This window comes from Trichechus manatus, unplaced genomic scaffold (genome assembly GCF_000243295.1).
Source record: "Trichechus manatus latirostris isolate Lorelei unplaced genomic scaffold, TriManLat1.0 scaffold00156, whole genome shotgun sequence".
Taxonomy (NCBI): domain Eukaryota; kingdom Metazoa; phylum Chordata; class Mammalia; order Sirenia; family Trichechidae; genus Trichechus; species Trichechus manatus.
This window is the reverse complement of record NW_004444092.1, coordinates 4,099,579-4,124,430: the sequence shown is the minus strand read 5'-3', so window position 1 is coordinate 4,124,430 and position 24,852 is coordinate 4,099,579. Positions and strand designations below refer to the sequence as shown.

Here is a 24,852-nt window from a genome sequence, read left to right as displayed (position 1 = left end):
TGCTGAATGAAGCCCCCACAACATCATGTACGTGTGGGTGCTGTGTTTCTAACCACTCCTCTGAGGAGTCTGGTAAGGTCTCGGACACAAGAAAAAAGCAGAGGCACCAAGATAGCTACAGATGACATTTCTAGTGACAAGGAACCAAAGGTGAATTCCTTGGCAAAGTTTTCCTCAGGACCCAGATATGATCAAAGCAAAAAAAAGCATAAAATTCCAAAAGAAGGAGTGGTTTATCATATAGACCAATATAGCATATAGATATAGACGTCTGGTGACTAAATGTTAACATTAAAACACCTTTAAAATCATGCATAAGGAAGAAAACTAAACAGTAATCCTATGTCGTTAGTACTCTTCTGTTGGCAACATCAGTGGGCCAACGACATGACACTAATGGGAGGGTGTAAGGAGAGAAGGGCTGGGGGTACTGGGCCAGGTAAGATGTACCCCAGAAATGCAGACAGCTTCTACAGAGTTTAACCCCAGACAGGGAAACAAGTGCCCTGAGAACAATGTTTCTCAAAGTGGCTATACACTGAAGCACCCGGGAAGCTTTAAATACCCCAAGACCCATTCAATCCAGTCTCTAAAAGGGGGGGACCCAGATGATAGAAGGTTTTTTTTTTTTAATTGTGTGATTTCATTTTCATAAGTACAAAACAAGCAAAATTCATCAATGTCATTAGAAATCAGGATAGTAGTTGTCTTGGAGTGGGAGGTTATGAATGGAAGAGGGCCACAAGGGGTACCTTCCAGGCAACAGTGTTTTTTAAAACTCCCCTGGTGATTCCAATGAGCAGCCATGTTTAGATCCAGTGCCTTCGAACTCTAGAAGGTCTCAGGTGAACTGATTCTATAGTTAGATTGTGTTACAGATTGAATTGTGTCCCCCAAAAATAAGTGTTGTAAATCCTAACCCCTATACATATAGGGTCGCTATGAGCCAGAATCGACTCGACAGCAACAGGTTTGGTTTTTGTTTTGGTTTATACCTGTGGTTATAATCCCATTTGGGAATGAGCTTTCTCTGTCATGTTAATGAGGCAGTATTAGTGTAGGGTATGTCTTAAATCAATCTCTTTTGAGATATTAAAAGAGCAGATTAAGCAAGGAAACACAGTTGGGGGAGGATAGATGCCAGTTACATGAAAATCACCAAGGAGCCAAGGAACAGAAGCTAAAGAGTCAAGGATCTTCCCCCAGAACGGACAGAGAGAGAAATCCTTCCCCGAGAACCAGCACCCTGAATTCAGATTTCCAGCCTCCTAAACTGTGAGAAAATAAATTTGTTTGTTAAAACCACCCACTTGTGATATTTCTATTACAGCAACATAGATAACTAAGACAGACGCTGATCATGACATGCACCCATTTCTCGGGGGGAAAAGAAATGTTGGAAAACAGTAGCGGAACGAGTCACAAACCTAGAGTTCAAGTTCCAATTTTGATCCTCTTTACTTATGTGATCTTAGGCAAAATCACTTGATTTCATGGAGTCTCAGCATGTATGCTTTTTAAACATGAAAAGGTTCCACTATACACTCTGTAAGACCCCATTTAATTCAATAATTTCTATGTACTAATAAAGAAATATCCATAAATCGGATAGTTTTGCCAGGGGTAGAATTTTTGTAAATAAATCAAGAGTTTGGGGCTCCAGTCAAAACTAGTATCTTTTTGTATCCAATTTAATCCCAGTTTTATTTATTTACTCTTTTTAACTTTTTAAAAGCTAGACCCACCAATAAAAACTGAGTGAATTCCGCATATGTCAAGTGTCGTTTTCTTTCTTTTCCAAAATGTAGTTGCACAAATTCTGAATCCCAGTTAAATGGAATCTGCTGATGAATTGTGGTCTGTCCAAAAACTCGCTTAACATCCTCTGAAAAAAGAAAAGAAAGGTTGATTAAAAGTAAGTCAGGTTCTTATAAAATCAGTTATTAAACGAATATTGTTCTCTTCTTATAAAAAAAAATTCAGTTTTAAAGACACACACAGATTATAAAACCATGGCAGAAATAAAAATCATAATCTTCATGGAATCAGTCAAGAATTCAAAGTTAATAAGCCCACCAAAGCAAAACAGAGGCTGGAAGGGAAATCAAGATGTTATTTAAAAAAAAAAAAGGCTAAAAGGCACTAGGAAACTAGAACTAATTATTTCATTTGTTTTATTTCAACATATATTGACATTTTTTAGGCACAGCGGAGAGAATTCAATCTTTAGTGGCAGGGCACACACATACATACATAGACACAGACACATAATACTATACATGTCTTAAATACAGTCCTTTATCAAGTTATTAACTATATAGATTTTTTTTGGAGAGTTTAGAAATCCGATAAAAATTTAAAGCTCATATTCAATACCCCTAATCCTCTATGTGAGGTTTTAAAAGTCCAGCAATTTATCAAAACCACACCTGGAGACAAGAGAGATGGAAGAAAGAGCCAGCAGCCCAATGCTTTAACTTTGTGCTGCGCTCTCATGGTTTGAAGGAAATTGTCAAATTGTCCATATAATCACATTTCAAGATGGGCAACCAGAAGTACTAGTACTCATTCTTCACCTCTTCTTAACCTCTACTACAAAACTGTAAGAGGACTCAGAGAGAGAGGGGGAAAAGAATACAAAAATGTAACTTTTCTAAAGCTTCATTTTTTAATTTACTAGTCTCCTCCAAAGGGGTGTTTAGAAGGTGAAAGAAGCACAAATTATCATTATATTAATGAATTCCTGGCCTTCATATATTTAAATATATCTTCCAAACCTTCTTATTTTTATGAGCAAACTGTGCCTGACACCTCCCTCACCCCGCTTTTGCTTCTACTAAAGAAAAGAAAGAAAGGAAAAAAAAAAAAAGTTCTTTAGACCTCCAAAGGGTGCCAAAAATCTTGGCACGTGTTTCCACTATTTCCCCCAATTTCCTATTTCAACCTCCATTTCACCCACAAAGTTTTTATTCCATGCTTTTAAAGTTTCCAGAAAAATTTTTAAGTCTGGCCACGAAGAAACAGTAGTGCTGCCATCAGCAAAAGATTGGGTGTATATTTGCATAAAGAAAGCAGTAAAAATCAGAATTATGCCAGTCATAAATTTTATAAAAGGTAGCAGAAAACCTCAGGCTGGCCCTGATGGGGACAATAAAATAAAAGTTTTAAAGTACAATCCTAAATTTCCTTGAATTTATTCTATCACCTTTAGGAAAAAGGAGACAGGACACAAGGAAAAGTGACTCAAGGATTAGGATTTAAACCAAAAAAAAAAGATCACAGTGAGTCTGATCGAGGGTCAATAAAATAAAGTAGGAGGAGATGCTCTTCAAGTTTCCTTCCAGCTCTAAAACATCTGAGAAGAAACTACCAAACTACAATTCAAATAGCTTGGGTTCAAACCCTACTAATAATAGCAGCTAACTCGTGCTAAGCTTGTTCTAATGGCTATTTATGTTAAGTCCCTACTCCATAGAGCTTGTCTCTCATGTAAATGCCTGCTTGAAGTAATACACTGGAATTTGGTCACGGTGAACTATATGTGATCCCCAAAATACCTCTCAATTATGAAAACGGACAACCTTACATATAACAAAATGAAACGCAGACTGGTCCTGTGCCATCTCCATAATGTTTAAGCCCATTGTTGAGGCAACTGTGTCAATCCAACTCATTGAGAGCTTTCTTCATTTTTGCTGATCCTTTACCAGACGAGATGTCCTTCTCTTGTGACTGGTCTTTTTGATGACATGTCCAAAGTAAACAAGATGAAGTCTTGCCATCCTTGCTTCTAAGGGCATTCAAGTTATATGTTTTCTAAGATTGATTTATTTGTTCTTCTGGCAGTCCATGGTATATTCAATATTCTTCACCAACATCACAATTTGAATGCATCAATTCTTCTGCCTCTCTTTTTCATTTTCCAGTTTTCACATGCATATGAGGTGACTGAAAAGATCATCGGTTGGGTCAGGAGTACCTTGGTCATCAAAGTGACATCAAAGTGATAATTCTATAGACAGGTGCTCTTGATAATGATCTGTTTAAAAATATGTCTATATACGTGTGTATCTATACATATATAAAGCATCATATAAAGGTGTGTATGTATACATACTTATTGTGTATATTTTCTTTCCAACAGGTTATTAGCCCCTTGAGAGCAAGGGCCATATTTTTCACATCCATTCTCCCAGTCTAGTTGGCATGGTGGTGAGCACAGAGCAACTACTCACTGAATAGTGACTGATTTTAAATGAATCAGAAAAGGTTTACAGTGGACAGTACAACAGGTTAAGGACAGCTGCATTAACCCTTTAAGACACTATAATTTCCGCCTTACTAAGAAGCTGTTTCAACAATCATGTCTTTAGTGAAGTGCATAAGAATCAACAGTTTTGCTCATTAAAACCCCTAGCTCTACTCCTGGGCTGGGGCCCAAGAATCCACATTTTAACCAGCACCCACCCCATGTTTTTCTGATGCAAGGGATCAGAACGTAATTTTGAAAACAAAAGTCCTAAAGAGTTATGGAACAGTTAGATTCACTTCTTCCTCATTTTCAACTTCCCACTGAGACTGACAAAAATATGCAAGGGAAGAAGTGGGGAAGACTCTCCAGACCAGCTAATGGAATACAGTGACATGAAAACACGGGCCACTTATAGACCAGGGAGGACATGCAGGGCCACCAAGCTGCATAATTACAGGGGACGGCATTGACTTCATGGTCTATGGGACTGGTGTCTCCTGGAGTTGAGTAGTGTACAAATCACATGACCTTGAGTACATGGCCCCATTATCAGTTTCTCAGCTGTTCTAACATACCAGCTATTTTAAGAACGCCAGTTCTTAGCTAGCTAGTAGCTATCAACTGCTAAGGAGCACAGCTTATGAGCCCTGTCCTAGGTCCTATGCGAAGTGGAAAAGTAGCAGTAGGCATGGTGCTTTATCTAATCTATAAGCAATAATTAAACAACAGATCTTAAGAGTATACCCTATTAAGTGCTAAACTGCAGGGGTCCTCATGGCAAGGAAAAGAGAAATTTAAGGAGGGAGGTACTTAAAGAAATGGAAGAGGAAGGCTTCTGGGAGAAAATAAAACCTGATGTGAGCCATATGAGGCTGTCGGGGATTTATGCAGACGAGCAGACCTGAGAGGGAGTGTTTCATTAGAGAGCAACAGATGAAGAAAGGTTCATTTCTTTTGAAATGGTTTATGGATCAGAGCCCTTTGTACCGAAGCCACTTGGGTCACACCCTGCTCCAGGCAGCCACAGATGTTGGCATCACTTGACAGCACCAAATATTATTTTTAAATCCCAAGGACTTGATGCTACATTTATGATGAAGACACATTTGCTATGGGAAGAACAGTTGGCCATGAGACTCTGCAGAACACACACACAAAAAAAAGACCTGGAGTTGTTTATTTTACCACTTGGTACAATTTCTGCCAAATTTATTTTTCACTCTCCTGGCTTACCTAACAGCAGCTTAGGTACTCAAATGTCATAGATTACTAAGCCATTCATTCTAATTGGACAAACCAAATGATCAGGGCAAGAGGGCAGGAAGATTTTTGGTAAAGAGGAAACCTACCAATATTTTTACTCATCTTCACAGTGAATAAACTTTTAAAAAAATTAAATCTTGCCACCTTGAAAAAGTTACGTATTTCCCCAAAAAATATTTTATGGGCTCATAAGTCTCTGAATATTTCATGTTGCTCTGATAAATTGTTCTGGGGTATTCATTTTCTGAAATGTTTGTCCCCACATTTTCCTGCAAGTTTATGAATAGAAATAACATTTATAAACCAAGAGTCACAATGATTTACCCCCTCCCCTACTTTGGAAGAAAGACATTACAAATTATAATACCATCTCAAATCAATATTCTTTACTCCTTTTTAGAGGCACAAACAGCTTTCTCACTTAACATTTGTTTTGTTCTTTGGATTTCTCCATGCTTTGTGCTGGAAAGGAGAAACTGAAAAAACACAAGTGATTTTGAAATCCACTTCTACTCTTTACTATGGCTTCCCTGGGCAATCCCACAATCTCTACTGTGAAAGATTCCAGGAGTTAACCTTGGGGCTGTCCTATCACTAAACCTTTACCATTCTCTAGCCTATTCAGACCTAACTTGTGGTCCTAGGAAGGGCAGAGGAAACCCAAGATGTCCTATCCTTTTGGTTGCTTATTTGGTTCAGAATAACACATAACTCACCAACTGAAGGCTTTCAAATAAGCATCACTTGGGAGACCTATAACTAAGTTAAGAATTAGAGTAAGATCTCCCTGGTCTAAAACATAGGGCCCTAAAATCTAACCCAGGTTGAGGTTATATAGGCAAAGACGCAAAACTAAATGTAGCACTAGAATATATACCTAGTACTACATTTACACTCTAGTGCTACTAGAGTATATTAAAATCCTGTTGCTGTCAAGTTGATTCTGACTCACAGCAACCCTACAGAACAGAGTAGAACTGCCCCATATGGTTTCCAAGGCTGTAATCTTTATGGAAGCAGACTGCCACATCTTTCTCCTGCAGAGTAGCTGGTAGGTTCTAACCACTGACCTTTCAGTTAGAAGCCAAGTATTTAACCACTGCGTCACCAGGGTACTAAATTCACATTCTAGTGCTACAGTTACACATGACTTTTAGAGTAATATTTTTCTTAGCTCAGCCACTCCTCCTGAAAGTGGAAGCCAATTAGAATGCTTATCTCTTAAAAGAACATATAGTCATTATTATTTCAGTCTGTGCCAAACAAGTTATGTTTGGAAGGCCTATAGTTCTCATACCTACTTATAATGGCGATGTTATTTAAAACAAGACTTCACCAAATAAGCTCAAGAATCCTTTGAGTTTATTTGTGGGTCTCTGCTTTCTCCACAAACATTTATAGTTGAAAAGTCCACTGATTTTTTTTTAAGATCATAAAAAGACAATTACAAAGTGGCAGTTGTTTCTTTCCTAAAGTCAACCTCAAAAAGTCAACTAATTTTCCCTAATAAATTTCCCAGGCTACAGAGCATGGTTGTATTGAAAAGATTAGGATTTTTAAAAGCTGGGTCACAAATGGCATGAATTCTGTATACAGAAAATTCTTAGGAGTCCAATAAAAAACTTTTGGAACTAATGAGCAAAGCTGGAGGATACAAGATCAACATGTAAAAATCAATTGTATTTCTATACACTTGAAATGAGCAACCTGAAAATGAAATTAAGAAAGCAATTCCATTACAATAGCATCAAAAAGAGTAAAATACTTGGGAATAAATTTAACAAAAGAAATGCAAAAAACTATACTCTGAAAACTAAAAAACACTGGTGAGAGAAACTAGACCTAAAGGGTATGGGTTTCTTGTTGGGGTAATGAAAATGTTCTGAAATTGACTGCACAATTCTGTGAACATATTAAAGCCACTGAAGTGTACGCTTTAAATGAGTGAGTTATATGGTATAAGAGTTGTATCTCCATAAAACTGTTTTTACAAAAAGCTAAGACATTTCACCAAAGAAGATATACAAATGGCCAACAAGCACATGAAAAGATGCTCAGTGCCAGTAGTCAGGAGGGAAATGCAAATCAAAACCATAATGAGATACCACTTCACCTCCACTAGGATGCTTATGATCGGAAAAACAGAAAACAAGTATTGGTAACGATGTAGAGAAACTGAACCCTCATCCATTGCTGGTGGGATTGTAAAATAGTACAGCTGCTGTGGAAAACAGTTTGGCAGTTTCTCAAAAAGTTAAACATATAATTACCATATGACCCAACAATTCCACTTCTAGGTATATACCCAAAAGAAATGAAAACAGGAACGCAGATTACTTGTAAACCAGTGATCACTGCAGCACTATTGATAATAGCCAAAAGGTGGAAACAACCTAAATGCCCGTTAACAGATGAATGGATAAACAAAATGAGGTATATACATACAATGGAATATTACTTAGTAATATATAGAAAAGTTCTGATACATGGATGAACCTGGAAAACATTATGCTAAGTGAAATAAGTCAGACACAAAGGAACACATATTATATGATCCTTCTTATATAAAATATCTAGAATAGGCAAATGCATAGAGACCAAAATTTATCAGTGGTTACCACAGGCAGGAGGGAGGGGCGGAAAAAGGGAAGTCGTTGTTCAGGGGCAGTGAATTTCTGTTAAGGTTGATGGAAAAATTTAGAACTGACTAGTGGTGATGGTTGAACAACAAGATGAATGTAATTAATGTCACTGAACTGTGCATGTTAAAAATGCTGAAATGGCAAATATTTTGTTACATATATTTTTATCACAATTTTAAAATTTAAAAAAAAAAAAAAAGCAGAGACCATCAGCTCTATCTCTTACTAATGAGTGACAGTAGGCATTTGCTGGCATTACTTATTCTGACTCAATTCTCTCAGTCTGTAAAATGGGAATAAAATATCTTAGAGGGTTGTTCTAGAGCTAACTGTGCCTAGCAAAATGTTCTGAACGTGGTATGTGCCCGTTAACATGGTAGAACTCCAAAATCTAAATTCTTAATTATAATGAAAAAGGTTATCTGGGCACCAAATATTTATGGATGATACAAAAAAAAAAAAAAAAAAAAAACAGGCACAGTGTTATTTGGAAATACAGCTTATACATTTCTCAATAAGCAATAGTTTTCATTAAATATTTAAAATCCATCCTTCCCTTAGCTCACATACTAAAATTTTGAATGAAAAGTGATCAAAAACTAAGTAATTTTTTATTATGTTTCTGAAAGTATGAAATTAAAAAAGATTAAGAACCTCCACTCTTTACTCTGAAGATCTTTCAGATACCAGAAATATTTAATTGGCAAATTACTTGCACATGCCATTAAGTGGTTAGGCTGAATTTGTTTTTACAAATTCTATGGGCTCTTATTCCTTAACCTCCACCACACTATAATCTGAAATCATCAAGGTCTTCACTTATGCAAATTCTAACTTTGTACGTTTTTGTTTCCATACAGAATAACTAAATTAATGCACTTTAATTTCTAAAAGATTCACTTTTTGAAGCTGCAAATCAATGAAAATGAGTTTCCCATTAAAATAAAAAAGATTCATCAAGCTACATTATTTGAAACACTGAACCATAATATCTCTCCATGGATTCTAAAAATTCTATTAATACAATAAACAAAAAGGCGATATTTTTGTTAAACACGAAAGTAACCCCTCTCGGGGCAAAGGGAGGGCTACTGAGCGGCCACACTTTATCTCTGAACAGCTCCATGGGGGCACTTTTCTAATGTGTGCTAAATCCTCAAAGAAAGTTGCAGTTTTGCTATAAGGGAAATAAATATTCCACCCTGCTGATCCGGTTAACAACAGCTTATATGGCCGTCGTCTTTTAAACAGCGAGCAAAAGACAAATTGCTGAATTCTAAGTTAAATAACATAATGGAGTAAGTGGATGCAGACCTATCTCTATTGCCAGATGCTCTGAGATATCAAGGTTGCCATTTCAAACCCTTTTGACAAGTGCCTTTTTATATTAATCACAGTTAAGGGTCTGAAGAGGAAAGAAGTATTCTGGCTACAATTCAGACTCGCTTAAGGAAGTTCTAGGGGGAAAATGGGAGCCATTAAAACAGAGTAAGTACAGAAGAAGTACTTCACACTGGCAGCCCCTCTTATTAAAACTGAGTTCTCTATAAGGCCCAGTAAACTTTTTTATTATTCTGTACATGTAGGTACAGTGGTACTAAGTATCCTTCAAAAACTAAGCACACACACAGACACACCACTCATATACAAGCAAGCTGAGCTGAATATTATATTGACATCATATACGGTGCAAAAACAAAAACAAAAACAAAAAACCTTTGCCGTCGAGTCAATTTTGACTCATAGTGACACTATGGGACAGAGCAGAACTGCTCCATATGGTCTCCAAGGAGTGGCTGGTGGATTCGAACTTCCGACCTTATGGTTAGCAGCCAAGCTCTTAACCACCGTAGGTGTATGAAAATATTAGGGCTAATTTAAAACTCTTCCAGTTCTGTACCTACAGAGGGATGGAACTACCCAGATATGAGGTCGTGTAGCATCCTGGGAAGAAAACTGTCCTTCAAGTGCCAGAAGACAGAGCTGTGGTTCCTTTGAAACCAGTCACTTCCCTCTCTGGGCCTGTTTCTTCATCCATGAAAGGAAGCCAAAAACTAGATGAGCCATTGTTCAACAGCAGTGGGAACCATGTTCCCTTGGAGAGCTTGTTCAAAATACATTCCCCCAAGCCCTGCACCCAAAGATTTTGATTCAGGAGATTTGAGATGGAGCCACAGAGTCCAGAGTTGTAACAATACCTTCGTGGTAATACAATGAGAAACCATGGTCTGTCTTATTGGTAAGAATCCCTCCTATTCTAAAATCTGATGTATCTATAAATCCTCAAGATTAATACACTATTTAAGTCATCATAGTGAATGCTGGCTAACAGGAAAAAAAGAAAGATAAATGCAGGTTGGTATTTAGTATTAGATATTAACCATCTAACACATGCATCAACTAAAATGGCAGAGAAGCAAACTGAAATGTTTTCAGTCTATCTAGTAGAAAAACTATTTTTACCTGGTAGAAGAAATCATCAGCAGTCTTTCCCAATATCAAAAGTTGGTCACTTAAAATGGTGTTTGAGGCATATACCAGACAGTGGTCACTCTCTGGATATATAAATGTGCTTTAATCATCTGTCGTGTTAATTATTGTTACCTTTCATTACCACTAGAGAAAAACACCACCAAAAAACTTCCACTCCTTGAAATCCTTAAAGCATACAAAGGCTCTTAATTCATTCTCTAAACCAAGTATAACATCTATATTATTTTAAAAGTCAATTTCTTAAGCTAGTTTCCTCAGACGGACGCTATCAAAAATAATTTCTTGCAAAAGCATTAACATACATTTAACCCTACTTAAATGCTTCAAAAGCAGATGTACTACAAATGTACACCCACAGTGATCCCATATTAGTATAAAACTGTTTTATTTCAATTAAAATGTCTAACTATCCACCCCCAACATACACCTAAACTGTAATTTTCCCTGAGAACTTCCAATATGTTCTTGATTTTGTTTCCTTTATCAACCTATCAGAGCAAACTCTGCCTTGCAACTGTTGGAAGAAATCAGTCATTAGCAGCAAGATTACAGCAAATTTTCCAATTTAGAAAAACTGTATTTTTATCTCTCTCATACTGAAAGAATAATGGTATAATTTTACTATTTTTAAATGAGCAGTACAGTTTAAAATAGTCAAATTTTTCCGATGCTCCAAGTTTTAGAACTTGTTCTTGGCATTCTGTTCTCTACCTCTTCTTTCTTATTCGCGAGTTCTCTTCTCCCTTCATCTCACACACGCGCACACACACACACACACACACACACACACACAGGTACACACCCATGCACGTGTATACATGGGCAGAAGCCTACCACAGTCAGGCCCCTCTATACCCTGACAGTCTTCTAAAGAATGTTTGACCTTCAGGCAGTAGTTAACTAAGGAGTGGCTTCACACGGTTATTGTCATTTACACTCTCCAATTGGCATTCTTCCACCTCCTCAACAGGCCTGCCCTTTTTTTTTTTTCTCCCCATTTTTAAAACGGAGTGATGAAGTAGCAAAAAGTACAATATTTTAGTCATTTGAGCATGGACTATTCTCAAATTATCCCACCAAGTGGAAGTGCTCTCTGATACTACTATCTTTCAAAATTGAAGCCATTACGGTCAATCGTGCAAATCCGTATTTAGCTTTTTGTAAATTGTAGATTTTTGACCCAATGAACTGGAACAGCTTCTGAATAGTCTCCAGGATCTCTGACAAGATACTCAGTGCTCAGGCATGCCACAATTCTTATCAAAACTCACACTGTTCTTTATCTGGAATTCTTATTTTCTTTTGGAGTGTGTGTATGTGTATGTGTGTGAGTGTGTATTTAAGAAGATATACTCAGATCCAAAACTAAAATAAGATCTACTGTAGGACAATATGCTTCTTTCACCAAAATAACATTATTTTTGTGAAACACCAAAATCAGAAAAAAATATCCTTATGTGTCTGCATTTTTAGTCTCCCAGATATTAACTGACAACTTCCACCAAATAATGCCCCTTCTGACTCAACTGTTTTCCCTCAGCTATCTTTTTTGAATATTTCATTTTCCAAGTGTCTTTACAAAGATAACAACAATAACACTTATAATAATAACAATCTCCTTTCCAGTGAGCTTAAATAATTATGACTAAAGGTCTGCCCTCTTCTAGTCCAATACTGGCATTCCTCGAGCTTTTTATATTTAATATGAAATTTTGGTGTTCACCTTCAGAACTTCTCATTTCCGTACTTTTGATTCTCATCATTTCCTGCAATATAAATCAAAATGACCAAAGTGGTTTGTTCCCACATATTTCCTCATGCTATCTGGCATGCCTGTTTTCTCACAGCACACTAACTTCGCTTTTGTCACAGCAGGTGTTTCTGGACAAAATCTAACTGTGAACCTAGAAATGGCTCCTTTAAACAACAATGTACAGGTCAGAGAATTAACTAGCTAAGAAGGACCTTAGAAATTGCCTCATTTGCTCTGTAGATTTTGTCTAGGTGTCACACACGAAAGAAAGGTCCTGCTCAATTAAGTCTGATAAATGCTAACTTAAAGTTATATACAGGCTGTCTCTGGATTACGAGTGAGTTCTGTTCCTAAGTCTGCCTCTAAATTGAATTTGTATATAAATTGGAACAGTTAGGTATGGTTCGTATCTAATGTCAGTTAGTCAGATGTTTGTCCTAGTATATAGTATATACAGTGTACCTTTCTATGCATAAAAAACATTAAAGAAACGCTTACAAATACTGTTAGCGTAACATAATAATGTTTTGATGTCCATCACAAAGTAGTGCCTGTTTATTATTACAAACTATTGTATGATCCTTGAATTTTTAATATAATAGGTTTTACCAGGGTTGGTTTAACTGTGGGTTGTACATAAGGTGAACATTTGTAACCCAGGGACTGCCTATAGACTTATTTTCTGTGGGACTTCACAGAGCCTTAATATACTAAAAATTTTAAGCTTTATGATCTTCTATTTTGTTCTTCCTAGTTGTTGTAAAGTCAATTCTCACTCATGGTGACCCCACGTGTGTCAGAGCAGAACTGTGCTCCATAGGATTTTCAATGGCTGATTTTTTGGAAGTAGACTGTCAGGGCTTTCTTCTGACGTGCCTCCAGGTGGAACCTCCAACCTTTAGGCTAGTAGCAACTATGTTAACCATTTGCACCACTCAGGGAGTCAATTTTCTAATAGGAAAAACCTGTTTCACAGAACACTTGTTAACAGAAACAGTAGACACTACTCTAAAGGAGCTAAACTTACAATATCTTTCAATAGCGAAAATTAAAGGATAAAAGGGCACTGTAGTTCCCAATAAAAGGGCAAGGCTAGACTAGTTTCTTCTGGACTCCAGTCCAAATGACCAAGCTGAAGTAGCAATGCTGTCAAGGTTTTCCAATGCAGCACAAGGTATGGACTAGTTTCTTCCATTTTGGACCTCACCAAGACTAGAACAAACTCCCTTTTAGAGACTTTGTTAGACAGCCAACCAATGGCTCTTTATCTATTTTTTCTAATTCATTAATGACTCTACATTTATTTCACTTATAGAAAAAAATGGCTTTACAAACCTGTTTTTAGTACTATATATGATGAGCTGTTTGGATATATTTGTCTTCCTTCAAAGCCAGAAGGGATCCAAAGACTGATAATCATTTTATTTTTAAGTTATACAAAAAATGTTCTACAATCAATGTTTTTAATAGTAATTCTGGAAAAGTCTTAAGTAAAATATGTTTACTAGTTCAACTGCTCCTGTATAAAAAGCAGTTTTTGCCTTTTGGCGGATCACCGATCCTTTGTGATTCATTTAAAGCTATGCAATCTCTCCAAAAAATACCCAGTTAAACAAAATGGTACAAACGATAGTGGCGATTCATGGAGTCCTTGACACTTATCCAGGACCTAAGGGTAGAGAGCCCTCATCTCAACCCCAAGTTCAATTAAAATCTACAGGACCCCAACTCCTCCCCCTCCCCTGACCCACACACCATCATTACCACCAACAATAATACCTGCATAATGAAATTGAGTCCTTATGTTCATATACTAGGAATGATAACTTTAAACTTGCATATAAAACCTATTTCATGAAGTTTTGTTCACTGTAATCAAAATTACCGAGAGGACAAAAGGAAGAGAAAAACATGTAATGGCATTACTCGGAAAAAAAAAAAAAGATTTTAATCTAAGGAAGTACTATGGTATAATACTTATGCTACAGGAATTTTTAGAGGGTCAAATTGTAACTTTCATGAGACAAAAACAGGATTTACGTCTTAGACTACAGACTTATTTCACTCAGTGTTTTGTTTTCAAGGTTCATCTATGTGGTACCATGTATCTGTTGAACAGGGCTAGTTATTAACGTTGCCTACTAGAGATACAACCGAAGAAGTATCAATCAATAGGAATATGTACATAGTCCAGTTAATGTCTTAAATCAGCATCATGAAAAGATGCGCCAAATACTTCAGATTAACACTTTCATTAAATACACACACACACATATACTTTTTCTTAAAACTGGCTATGAAAATGCTTTGCTCCCGAGCATTATTAAATAAGAACCTTGGTAACATGAAAGTGTTTGGAAAACTACCCTTCACATCATGTCTGCACCAACCTGCTCAGACACCAGGTAAATCCTTTCAAACCCAACTTTTTGTTCCTCCACTCACAAAATGGGGATGACTACCTGCCCGCTTCACATACATACTGTGAAGACTAAAAGATCACAGCATGTTGCCCCCTGGCTTTGCTCACTCCAATCAATGCAACAAAAACTCATCATTTGCAAGCATCATTTTGACTCTGTCCCTGTCCTCCAAATAAACCTGTGGTGATTCCCACTTGCCTTTAAAAAAAAAAAAAAAATTATTGTGGTAAAATATATATAATGAAGTTTGGCATTTAACCCTTTTTAAGTGTAGAATTCAGTGACAATAATTACATTCACCATGTTCTGCTACCACCATCACTATCCATTTCTGAAAGTTTTACATCACCCCAAAACGAAACTCAATACCCCTTCAATGATAACTCCCATTCCCTCCTCTCCCCAGCCCCTGCTAACCAGTAAAAAATTTTAGACTCTACACATTTGCCTATTCTACATATTTCATGTAAGTGGGATCATACAGTATTTGTCCTTTTGTGTCTGACGTATTTCACTCAGCATAATGTTTTCAAGGTTCATCTATGTCGTAGCATGTGTCAGAACTTCGTTTCTCTTTATGGCGGAATAATATTCCAATGTATGGAAAATTCAGCAGCGGATATTGGTGATGGTTGCACAACATGACTGATGTAATTGGTCTCACTGCGAAAATTGCTAAATTGGCAAATGTGTTATCTATATGGAGCCCTGGTGGCACAGTGCGTAAGAGCTACAGTGAGCTATGACTGCAACCAAAAGGGTGGCAGTTTGAAATACGCCAGCTGCTCCTTGGAAACGCTACGGGGCAGTTCTACTCTGTCCTATAGGGTCGCTATGAGTCAGACAGACTTAATAGCAATGGATTTTTCTTAATGGGTATCTATATTTTTACAATTAAAAATTATATAATTTTTAACAACAAATAATACAAGAATAAAACATCAAAATATTACATTGCATGGATACAACACATTTTGTTTATCTATTGATTTGTTCATGGACATTTGGCCAATTACCTCTTGAATCAAATAAAAACTCTTAATCAAGGGTCCCGTGGTTGGTGTTCCATCAAACGGCACTCACTCACCCAAGTGCCCATGTGTCTTAAGCCGCACCCCTCAACTAAGGGAATCATCTCCTATGGAGCCCCTCTATCCTCAGTCTGTACAAACTCTACCTTCCGACCCTCCTCTGCCAACCTGTGCTTCTCCCCCTCCACTCAGAATTCTGCTTAAGTCAAAAGGTAAAGCTTTCCTGGATAAAGTCCATTTTAAGTGCATTCTGACAAATAACCTGGACACATATTGAACTAAGGCAACACACTATGTATACTAAGAACTGTAATCCAGGTACATTCTTCCTTATAATTACTTTCCACATAGTCATAAACAAAATCTTCACTAATGCATTTGCTTATTGTTCTCTACTTCTTCATGGAAATAAGATTAAGTCCCCCTAACATTTAAGAGCCTTGGTAGCACAGTGATTAAGCACTTGGCTGCTAACCGAAAAGTAGCCTGTTCAAACCTACCAGCCGCTCCACGGGAGAAAGATGTGGCAGCCTGCTTCCATAAAGATTACAGCCTTGAAAACTCTATGGGGCAGTTCTACTTTTTCCTATAGAGTCGCTATGAGTTGCAATCAACTCGACAGCAATGGGTAACATCTGATATATCTTGAAACCACTGTGGGCCGACACATGTCCACTTAGATTATGCAGGGCCCACTCGACGGCTCATGAGTATGAACACCGCCAGAGGGAGGCAGTATGGCATAGTGAATCACAGAGTCAGCTGACTCAGGCTGCCATCCTGGCTCCACATATACAACTCTATGGCCGTGGCCAAGTTACTAAAGCTCTCCATACCCATTTCCACATCAGAAAAAAAATATAATATTATAACCTTCTAAAGTTACGAGGATTAAATAAAAAATTACATGTAAATTGCTTAGCCCAGTGGTTGGTATGTAGTAAGTAATCAATAAACTTAAAGATATCTAAAAATGACGGTTACTTTCCTTCTCTCATGGAAGTATGCAACATCACGTCTTTGTAGCAGAACAAGCTCAATAGGTACTACGTGGTCCTTCTTGCTTTCTTTTGACCCTCCTCTTATTCTACAACCAATCAGAAGCCAACTCATATAGATTCATTTTCAGAAATGGCCCTAGTGGGATCCAGAGACATGGTTCTAGTCCAGGCCTTCATGACACTCTGATTGATGTAGCATCTCCCAAGTAACCATCACCACCAGACCCCCATAGCTCCAATTCCTCCTGCAATACACAGTCCATATCACACCACCTCAGTGTCTACAAATCTTCAGTCCGTCCTCAAGGTCTGCTCAGATAGTCTTCATCCCTGTCTACCAACTTACCCTATTTTACATTATAGATAGTATATCCTGACATCAAACTGTATTTTGTTTCCTCTCTCCCTAAAATATAATGAAGTGAAGAATTTTTTAGTCTTGTTCCCTGCTATCTGCAGTCCTACATTATAGTAAGCATTCAAGACATACCTCTATTTTTACTTATTCTCTTGATGATCACATCCAGTTCAATGGCTTTAAATGCCATCAATTTGCTGATAATTCACAGATTTGTCTCTCCCAAATTCCACACTCATATATCTAAATACCTACTTGACACCCTTACTTAGACGTCCAATACATATCAAACTAGCACATCCAAAAGGGAGCTCCTGTTCTTCTCCAGCCTCTACAACCAAACCTGTAGTTCTCCCCATCCCACTTGATAATAGCTCCACACTTCCAATTGATCTGGCCAAAGACTTTGGAATCATTCTTGGCTCCTCTCTCTCACACACTCCACATCCAATCCATCAGAAAATTCTTGACTCTCCCTTTAAAGTATAGCCAGAAATTAACCACTTTTCCCCATCTCCACTTCTATCCCCACCCATCCTGGTCCAAACCACCCTCATCTCTCACCTGGATTATTGCTGTTATCTCTCCTTCTACCCTGGCTTTTCTATGGTCTATTCTCAACACAACAGTGGAGTGATACTGTTAAAATATAAACCAGATCATGTCACTCCTCTGCTCAAAACCCTGCAATGGCTCGCCAGTTCCCTTACAGTAAAGGTGAAGTCCTCACCTTGGCCTACAGGGCCTGATCAGATCTGTTACCTCTCTGAGCTTTTCTTCGATGGGGCTCCCTCTGCCTCATTCAGCTTCAGCCACACATCCTCCTTGCTCTTCCTCGAAAGTGCCAAGCACGCTCCAACCTTAGAACCTGGGCAATGGCCATTCCTTTTCCCCGGGACAGTTACCCTCCTCCCTCATCCTCATATCTAGATGGCTAATCCCCTTACCTTTTTCAAATTTTTGCTCAAAAGTCACTTTCTCAATGAAGCCAATCCTAAATACCCCATTAAGATAGCAGCTCATTCACACATCTATTCCAGTACTCTTATTCCCTCTTACCATGCTCTACTTACCTATTTCTTCCATATCAGTTATCTCCAAACAAACTATATAATTTGTATATTTATTATGTTTATTGTTTATTGTGTTTCCTCTGCTAGAATGTAAGCCCCATGAAAAAGAAAATCTTTGTTTTACTTACTGGTGTATCCCAAATGACTAGAACAGTCTTGGCACATAATAGTTGCTCAATAAATAGCTGCTGAATTAATTATTAATTTGCTAGATTAATGAATACAGATTAATAAATAGATTAATTTGATGAATGAATGAAAGAATTAACTAATTAACTTCTTTCTCCAGATATTCAAGGTCGTCTACAACAGGACTCCAATCTACCTTTTCCATTTTATCTTGCCCTCTTCCCCTAAGATCTCATTATACTGAGCTCCCTATGAGGCCCTGAACACATCCCCACTGCACCCCTCTACCCTAACTAAGCCTTTGCTCACCTGATCTCTACTCCAAACCCTCTTCTCTCCACCTCACTTCCAGGGTATATTTTGAATGTTAACACCTGTCTGTGTGACTTTTGGTGCATTTCATGAACTTCTTTTATATCCCAGGAGGATAGTCTCCTCCTTTAAAGATGGACCTAGGTCTTATTTACCTTTGGATGCAGGCAACACCTAGCGCAGTACCTTACACAGAATAGGTGACTGGTAAAGATGCTGATTAAATCACTTGACAGATGGGGAAAGGGCCAATTGCTGTCAAAGGGTGGTGTGGTCACACTCTCACTAACTCAGACCCTGGCACACATCCCTGTTTTCTTTCCATACCACCACTTCATCTACTTCACTCTATGCCCACAATCTGGCTTTGCATTCCATCATGGCAGAGAGCCCCTGGAGTAGCCCAAACTCCTACTTCAAAGCAGTTGTGGGTGCCCCACATCCTGCCGCAGTGGGACTCTGACTTGAGAAACTGAGAGAAGAGTTGGAAGTGCCACAGCATAATCCCCACAAGCAACAAGCATTAAAGTGAGCAGCTGGCCCCACTCAAGTCATGAAGAAGGTTTACCTCAACCTCAAGTCCTTATCTTATGCAATTGCCTGCCCCCTGCCCCCAGGCTAAGGATCTCAGAAGTAAGGCAGCTAAGGGCCCACACCTTGGAGTCAGGCCTCACTGGATTCCAGTCTATGTTCCTCCAGTGACTGTGATTAGCTGTGGTAACTTGGACTTTTATAACTTTCTTGATTCTCATTTTTCTCATCTGTAATAGGGACAATAGCACTACCTCATACGGTTGTTACCAGGATTAAATAAAAGATGATATATAAAATGCTTACCATACTGCCTGGTACGTGGTAAAAAAAAAAAAACCCACTGCTGTCGAGTTGATTCCAACTCATAATGACCATATAGGACAGAGCAGAAATGCCCCACAGATTTTCCAAGGAGCACCTGGTGGATTCGAACTGCCCACCTTTTGGTTAGCAGCCATAGCTCTTAACCACTACGCCACGAGGGTTTCCTGGTACATGCTAGGTACTCAATAAATGATGGTAATTATTACTAATTTTATTATCATTACTGACAAAAGCGTTTCTTACAGCAATCACTACTTATAAACTAGGAGAGCATCTCATCACCCTTTCAGGAATAGAAAGTTCACATTTCTCAGGTTCCAACGTTAGCCAAGGGTCTCTGGGCTGTGTGTTCAGGCACCAGTGAGGGGGAGGGGGAGGGACTTATAGCAGCTCAGCCCATTTCCCCTTAAGATATAATAACAGATCAGGGACAGGCTGACAGCACCTTAAATCAGGTATTTTTGGGCTGCCACAGTTCACTTAAAAAAGTAAAAAGCAGTCATTACAGCATGGGGGGCATGGCTGGATGCTCTCTTGGGTAGGTTTCCATGTGATGTCAACAAAGGTCACTCAAAGTGTGGGAGAACCCACATCCACTGTCTACTCACGCTAGAGAATCTTAAGTATCTATACTTGTTTGAAAAATGAGATTTACTAGCCCTGATGATTCAAATAACTGACTTTTTCCCAAATTAAAGTTTCACTGGACAGAAACATTTTGAGCCATATTTTTCAGAATTTGTGAATAGTATTGAAACCAATAAATACGATCTTCCAAACCATATTCCAAACAATGAGAATGTTCTTTGTTTCATAGCTCACAGCAAACTACCAACCATCACAACAATATAGCCGTTCTACTGTCTTAATCCCTACTCTTAATATCATCAATTTGTATATGCCCATGTCAGTCCCTAGCACAGGGGTTGACAAACTATAACCCACTGGCCCACTGGCTGTTTCTGTAAATAGTTTTATTGGTCACAGCCACACCCATTCATTTACATATTGTCTATGGCTATTTTCATGCTGCAACAGCAATGCTGAATAGTTGTGACAGAGACCTACAATACCTAATATAGTTACTATCGGGCCCTTTACAGAAAAAATTTGCCACCTTCGATCTAGCATGAAGAGTATCTTACTCTTCATCTCCAATGTAAAATTCAGCTCATGTTTCTGCTACCTTCCTTCTGAGATTCCTTCCTACTGATTCCACTGACATTAGATCTAGTTACAAAATGGTAGAAGTGCACTAGCATCATCCTAGATGACAAATAATACATCTTTTCTCTCAATATTTATAGTCTCCACTGACCAAAATTTCTAAATGGTGGTAAAGCAGGCAGAATGACATTTGTTATTAAATAAACTTCTATGTAATTACTTAAAAAACACGTAAGGGAGTAAGAAATTTACTCTGCAGATATACAGACAGGTACCATGCAGATTCAATGCCAACAGCATTCAAACTTCCATCAGGGTTTTTACGGGAATTAACAACTTATCCTAAATTGTTTTGATAATGCAAACAGCCAAGAAAAGCCAAGATAATCTTGAAGAAAAAGAAGAAAAAAGTTGGAGGACTTACCAGATACCAAGATTTATTATAAAGTTGTAGTCATTAAGACCATGTAGGATTAGTGCAGAATAGACAAGTATGAAACAGAATAGAGAGTTCAGAAACAAACATACACTTGATTTACAGCAGAAGGCCACTGTAATAAAGGGAAAAGTGATACTTTCAATAAATGGCACTGGATCAACAGAATATCCATAGGAGGAGAGGGGAAATCTTGACCCTTATCTCTCACACCATGCCAGAAAAAAAAAAAAAAAAAAAAGATAGGGAGATAGATATAGATAGATGAAATATAAATAAACTGAAGATCTAAACTTGAAAAAAAAAAAAAGAATAAAATTTCTAGAAAATAAAATAGAAGAATATCTTTTAAGCTTGAGATAGGCAAAGATTTCATAAACAGGACACAAGAAGCACTATCCATAAAGGAAAATGCTGATAATTTGCATTATATTTAAATTAAAAGTTTCTGTTCATCAGAACTCCATTAAGCAAGTGAAAATGCAAGTCACAGAGTAGGAAAAGATATCTGTGAAATATATGGCCCACAAAGGCCTTGTATCCAGAAAATGTACATGCCATTAAAGAGGATATTCAAACGGCCAATAAATATCAAGATGTTGCACGACATCATTAGGAATCAGGGAAATATAAATCAAAACCATAATGAGATATCACTAAAAGAAAAACGACTGACAATATCAAGTGTTGGCAAAGATGTGGAATAACAGGAACTCTCATATACTGCTGGTTTGAGTGTAAACTCTTACAACCATTTTGGAAAACTGACAATCTACTGAAGCTAAATGTACACATTTTCTATGATCCAGCAATTCCACTCCTAGAAATATCTATATATGTGTACCAAAAAATAAGTAAAAGAACGTTCAAAGCACACGACTTGTAGCAGTCCAAACTGGAAATGTCCCAAATTGCTATCACTAGTAGAACAAATAAATACATTAAGATAGTATCATACAGCCAAGAAAAAGAATAAGGTAAAAAATACACCTGACAGGGTGGATGACTCTCACAAACAAGATGTTGAGCAACAAGAAGCCAGATCTAAAGACTACCTTCTATAATGTTCCACTTGTATTAAGCTTAAAAACAGGCAAAACCAACTGATGGTGACAGACGTCAGCTGTTCCCACTGAGGGTGGGAGACAACAACTGGGAAGAGGCCTCTGGAGTGCTGGTATCATTCTCTTTCTAACTGGATGGTGGCAAAACAGGTGTAAAAATTCATCGAGATGTTCATTTATGATTTGTGCATTTTTCTGCATGCATATTATACTTCAAAAAGGCATACTTTAAAAATTAAAGGTAAGAAAAAAAATCAGTATCATATAAACCAAATCCACTGCGGTCGAGTCGATTCCGACTCATAGTGACCCTATAGGACAGAGCACTACTGCCCCCACTGGGTTTCCAAGGCTGTAATCTTTATAGAAGGAGGCTGTCACATCTTTCTCCCACAGAGTGGCTTGAAGGTTTGAACTGCCGACCTTTTGGTTAGCAGCCTATGGCTTTAACCACTGTGCCATCAGGCTCCTTACCATCATATAAAATAAGCTAAAAATTCAAACGAAAACAATTAGAACAAAATATTTTTCTCCACACATACATCACTGCAAAAATTAAATAGAATTTACAACTTACATGGATATCCCATTTTATACCTGTTTATATCTCAAAATGTACTCATAAATATCTGGTATCAACATCAGAAAGCATGGTGAAAGCAAGAATATTAGAGATAAGTTTTCCCTCAATGGAAACAGGAGAATATAATGAACTAGATAGCAAAGGAACAAAATTGGCCTAATCAAGATCTCTTCATTGTAGCAAACACAGGGAGAGAAGCAGACCTGAAAATATGGTAAACATAAACAAGGTCTCAGAAAAAACTGGGCATAGTTCCATTGAAATGTGACCTTTGATTTTCTGCCCCTTGTTCCCTCTGATTTCTGTTTATCGTGTATCAGAATCAGTGTGAGTCAGGGTATGAACGCTTGTTGACAAACACTGGAGCACACTGAGCTAGTTACAGAACTGCTGCATCAAACAAACTCTATGTGGAAATCCAATATGTAAACAGATAAAAAAGGAACTGCTCCCACTCTGGATGAAATGCAAGACTGCAGGACACGGGGGCTCCAGAGGTCACTCGCCAAGCCTTCCCTTGCAGCCCCGGGAAGGACCCAGATGAACCTCTCATGGTGTGAAAAAGCTGCTCACCTCATGAGCACCAGAACTGAATCAGCCAAAATCTGGAAGATAAAGAAGGAGCTGCCTTCCTCTCTCCTCTCCATGTTTATCCCCCCAAACACGCACACGGACAAAAATAACCTTCTGAAATGCGAAAGGGTCGTTCTTAGGTGAAGGGTTTATGTGGAACTCAGGAAGTAACCAGAGAAGAGAATACCATTGGATGTATATCAAACAGCCTCATACGGACAGAGAGCCCAGTTATAGATCTGGATTTTCATTCTCTTAATACTATGGGTAAAAGAGACCCGGTAGAGCAATGGTTAAGCACTTGGCTGCTAACCAAAAGGTTGGCTGTTCAAACCTACCCAGTGGCTCCGTGGAAGAAAGACCTGGAAATCTGCTCCCATAAAGATCACAGCCTAGGAAACCCAGTTCTACTCTGTCATATGGGGTCACTATGAGTTGAAATCAACTCAACAGCACCCAGCAAGAACAATTCTATGGTTTTATGAAACCAAGATTGACTAGGTCAAGTCCTCTTTTCTGTCCACTCCAATTTTTTATTTGATGTCTTAAACTTCTTTATAGGTTTCCCAGAAAACGGATTTATTGCTAGCTCTTCTAAAGGTACTTGTTTCTAAAGGTACACTTCTTAGGCTACCACACCCCCGTGATGTTGTTTACTTGTTCATTTGGGTATCTGTTCTTCTGTATACTATGCATTTCTCTTTCAGTTTAATCCTAAATAGCCACTGATGGCTTAGAAAAACCCACACTGCATTTTATGACCACCCACAGGGTGAGGACCCCATCAGTTCATCATAAACGTACACCAAGCATTCTCTCTGCATGTTTCATGAGTGTCATGGATTGAATTATGTCCCCCAAAAAATATGTGTATCATTTTGGCTGGGCCATGATTTCTGGTATTGTGTGATTTTCCTATATATTGTAAATCTTGCCTCTAATGATGTTAATGAGGGAAGATGGGTGGCAGTTGTGTTAGTAAGGCAGGACTCAGTCTACAAGATTGGATTGTGTCCTGAGGCAATCTCCTGAGATATAAAAGAGAGAAGTGAGCAGTGAGACAGGGGTACCTCGTACCATCAAGAAAGCAGTGCCAGGAACAGAGTGCGTCCTTTGGACTGGGGTCCCTGGGCAAAGAAGCTCCTAGTCCGGGGGAACATTGATAAGAAGGCTGACAGAGGGAGAAAGCCTTTCCCTGGAGCTGATGCCCTGAATTTGGACTTTTAGCCTACTTTACTGTGAAGAAATAAACTTCTCTTTGTTAAAGCCATCCACTTGTGGTATTTCTGTTGTAGCAGCACTAGATGACTAAGACAATGAGATAGTCAAACCTGGAAACAAATTACCTGTGGAAGGCAGGGTACTGGAAGAAGGGACTGTACTTTCTCCTACAACAGTCATATGCAACTGATGATGTAACACAATTGTTTTGCCTTTGCTT

At 38.1% G+C, this 24,852-nt stretch overlaps 1 protein-coding gene across 2 annotated transcripts in view; it reads right to left on the bottom strand.

Moving 5' to 3' along the window:
* SLC25A13 (solute carrier family 25 member 13) overlaps positions 1–24,852 on the bottom strand; it is a 222,051-nt gene that overhangs the window by 103,605 nt on the left and 93,594 nt on the right. For both annotated transcript variants that reach the window (XM_012558304.2, XM_004386134.2), the window contains one exon: positions 1,746–1,885. In XM_012558304.2, the coding sequence (XP_012413758.1) occupies positions 1,746–1,885 (140 nt within the window). The remainder of the gene's footprint in view (positions 1–1,745; positions 1,886–24,852) is intronic.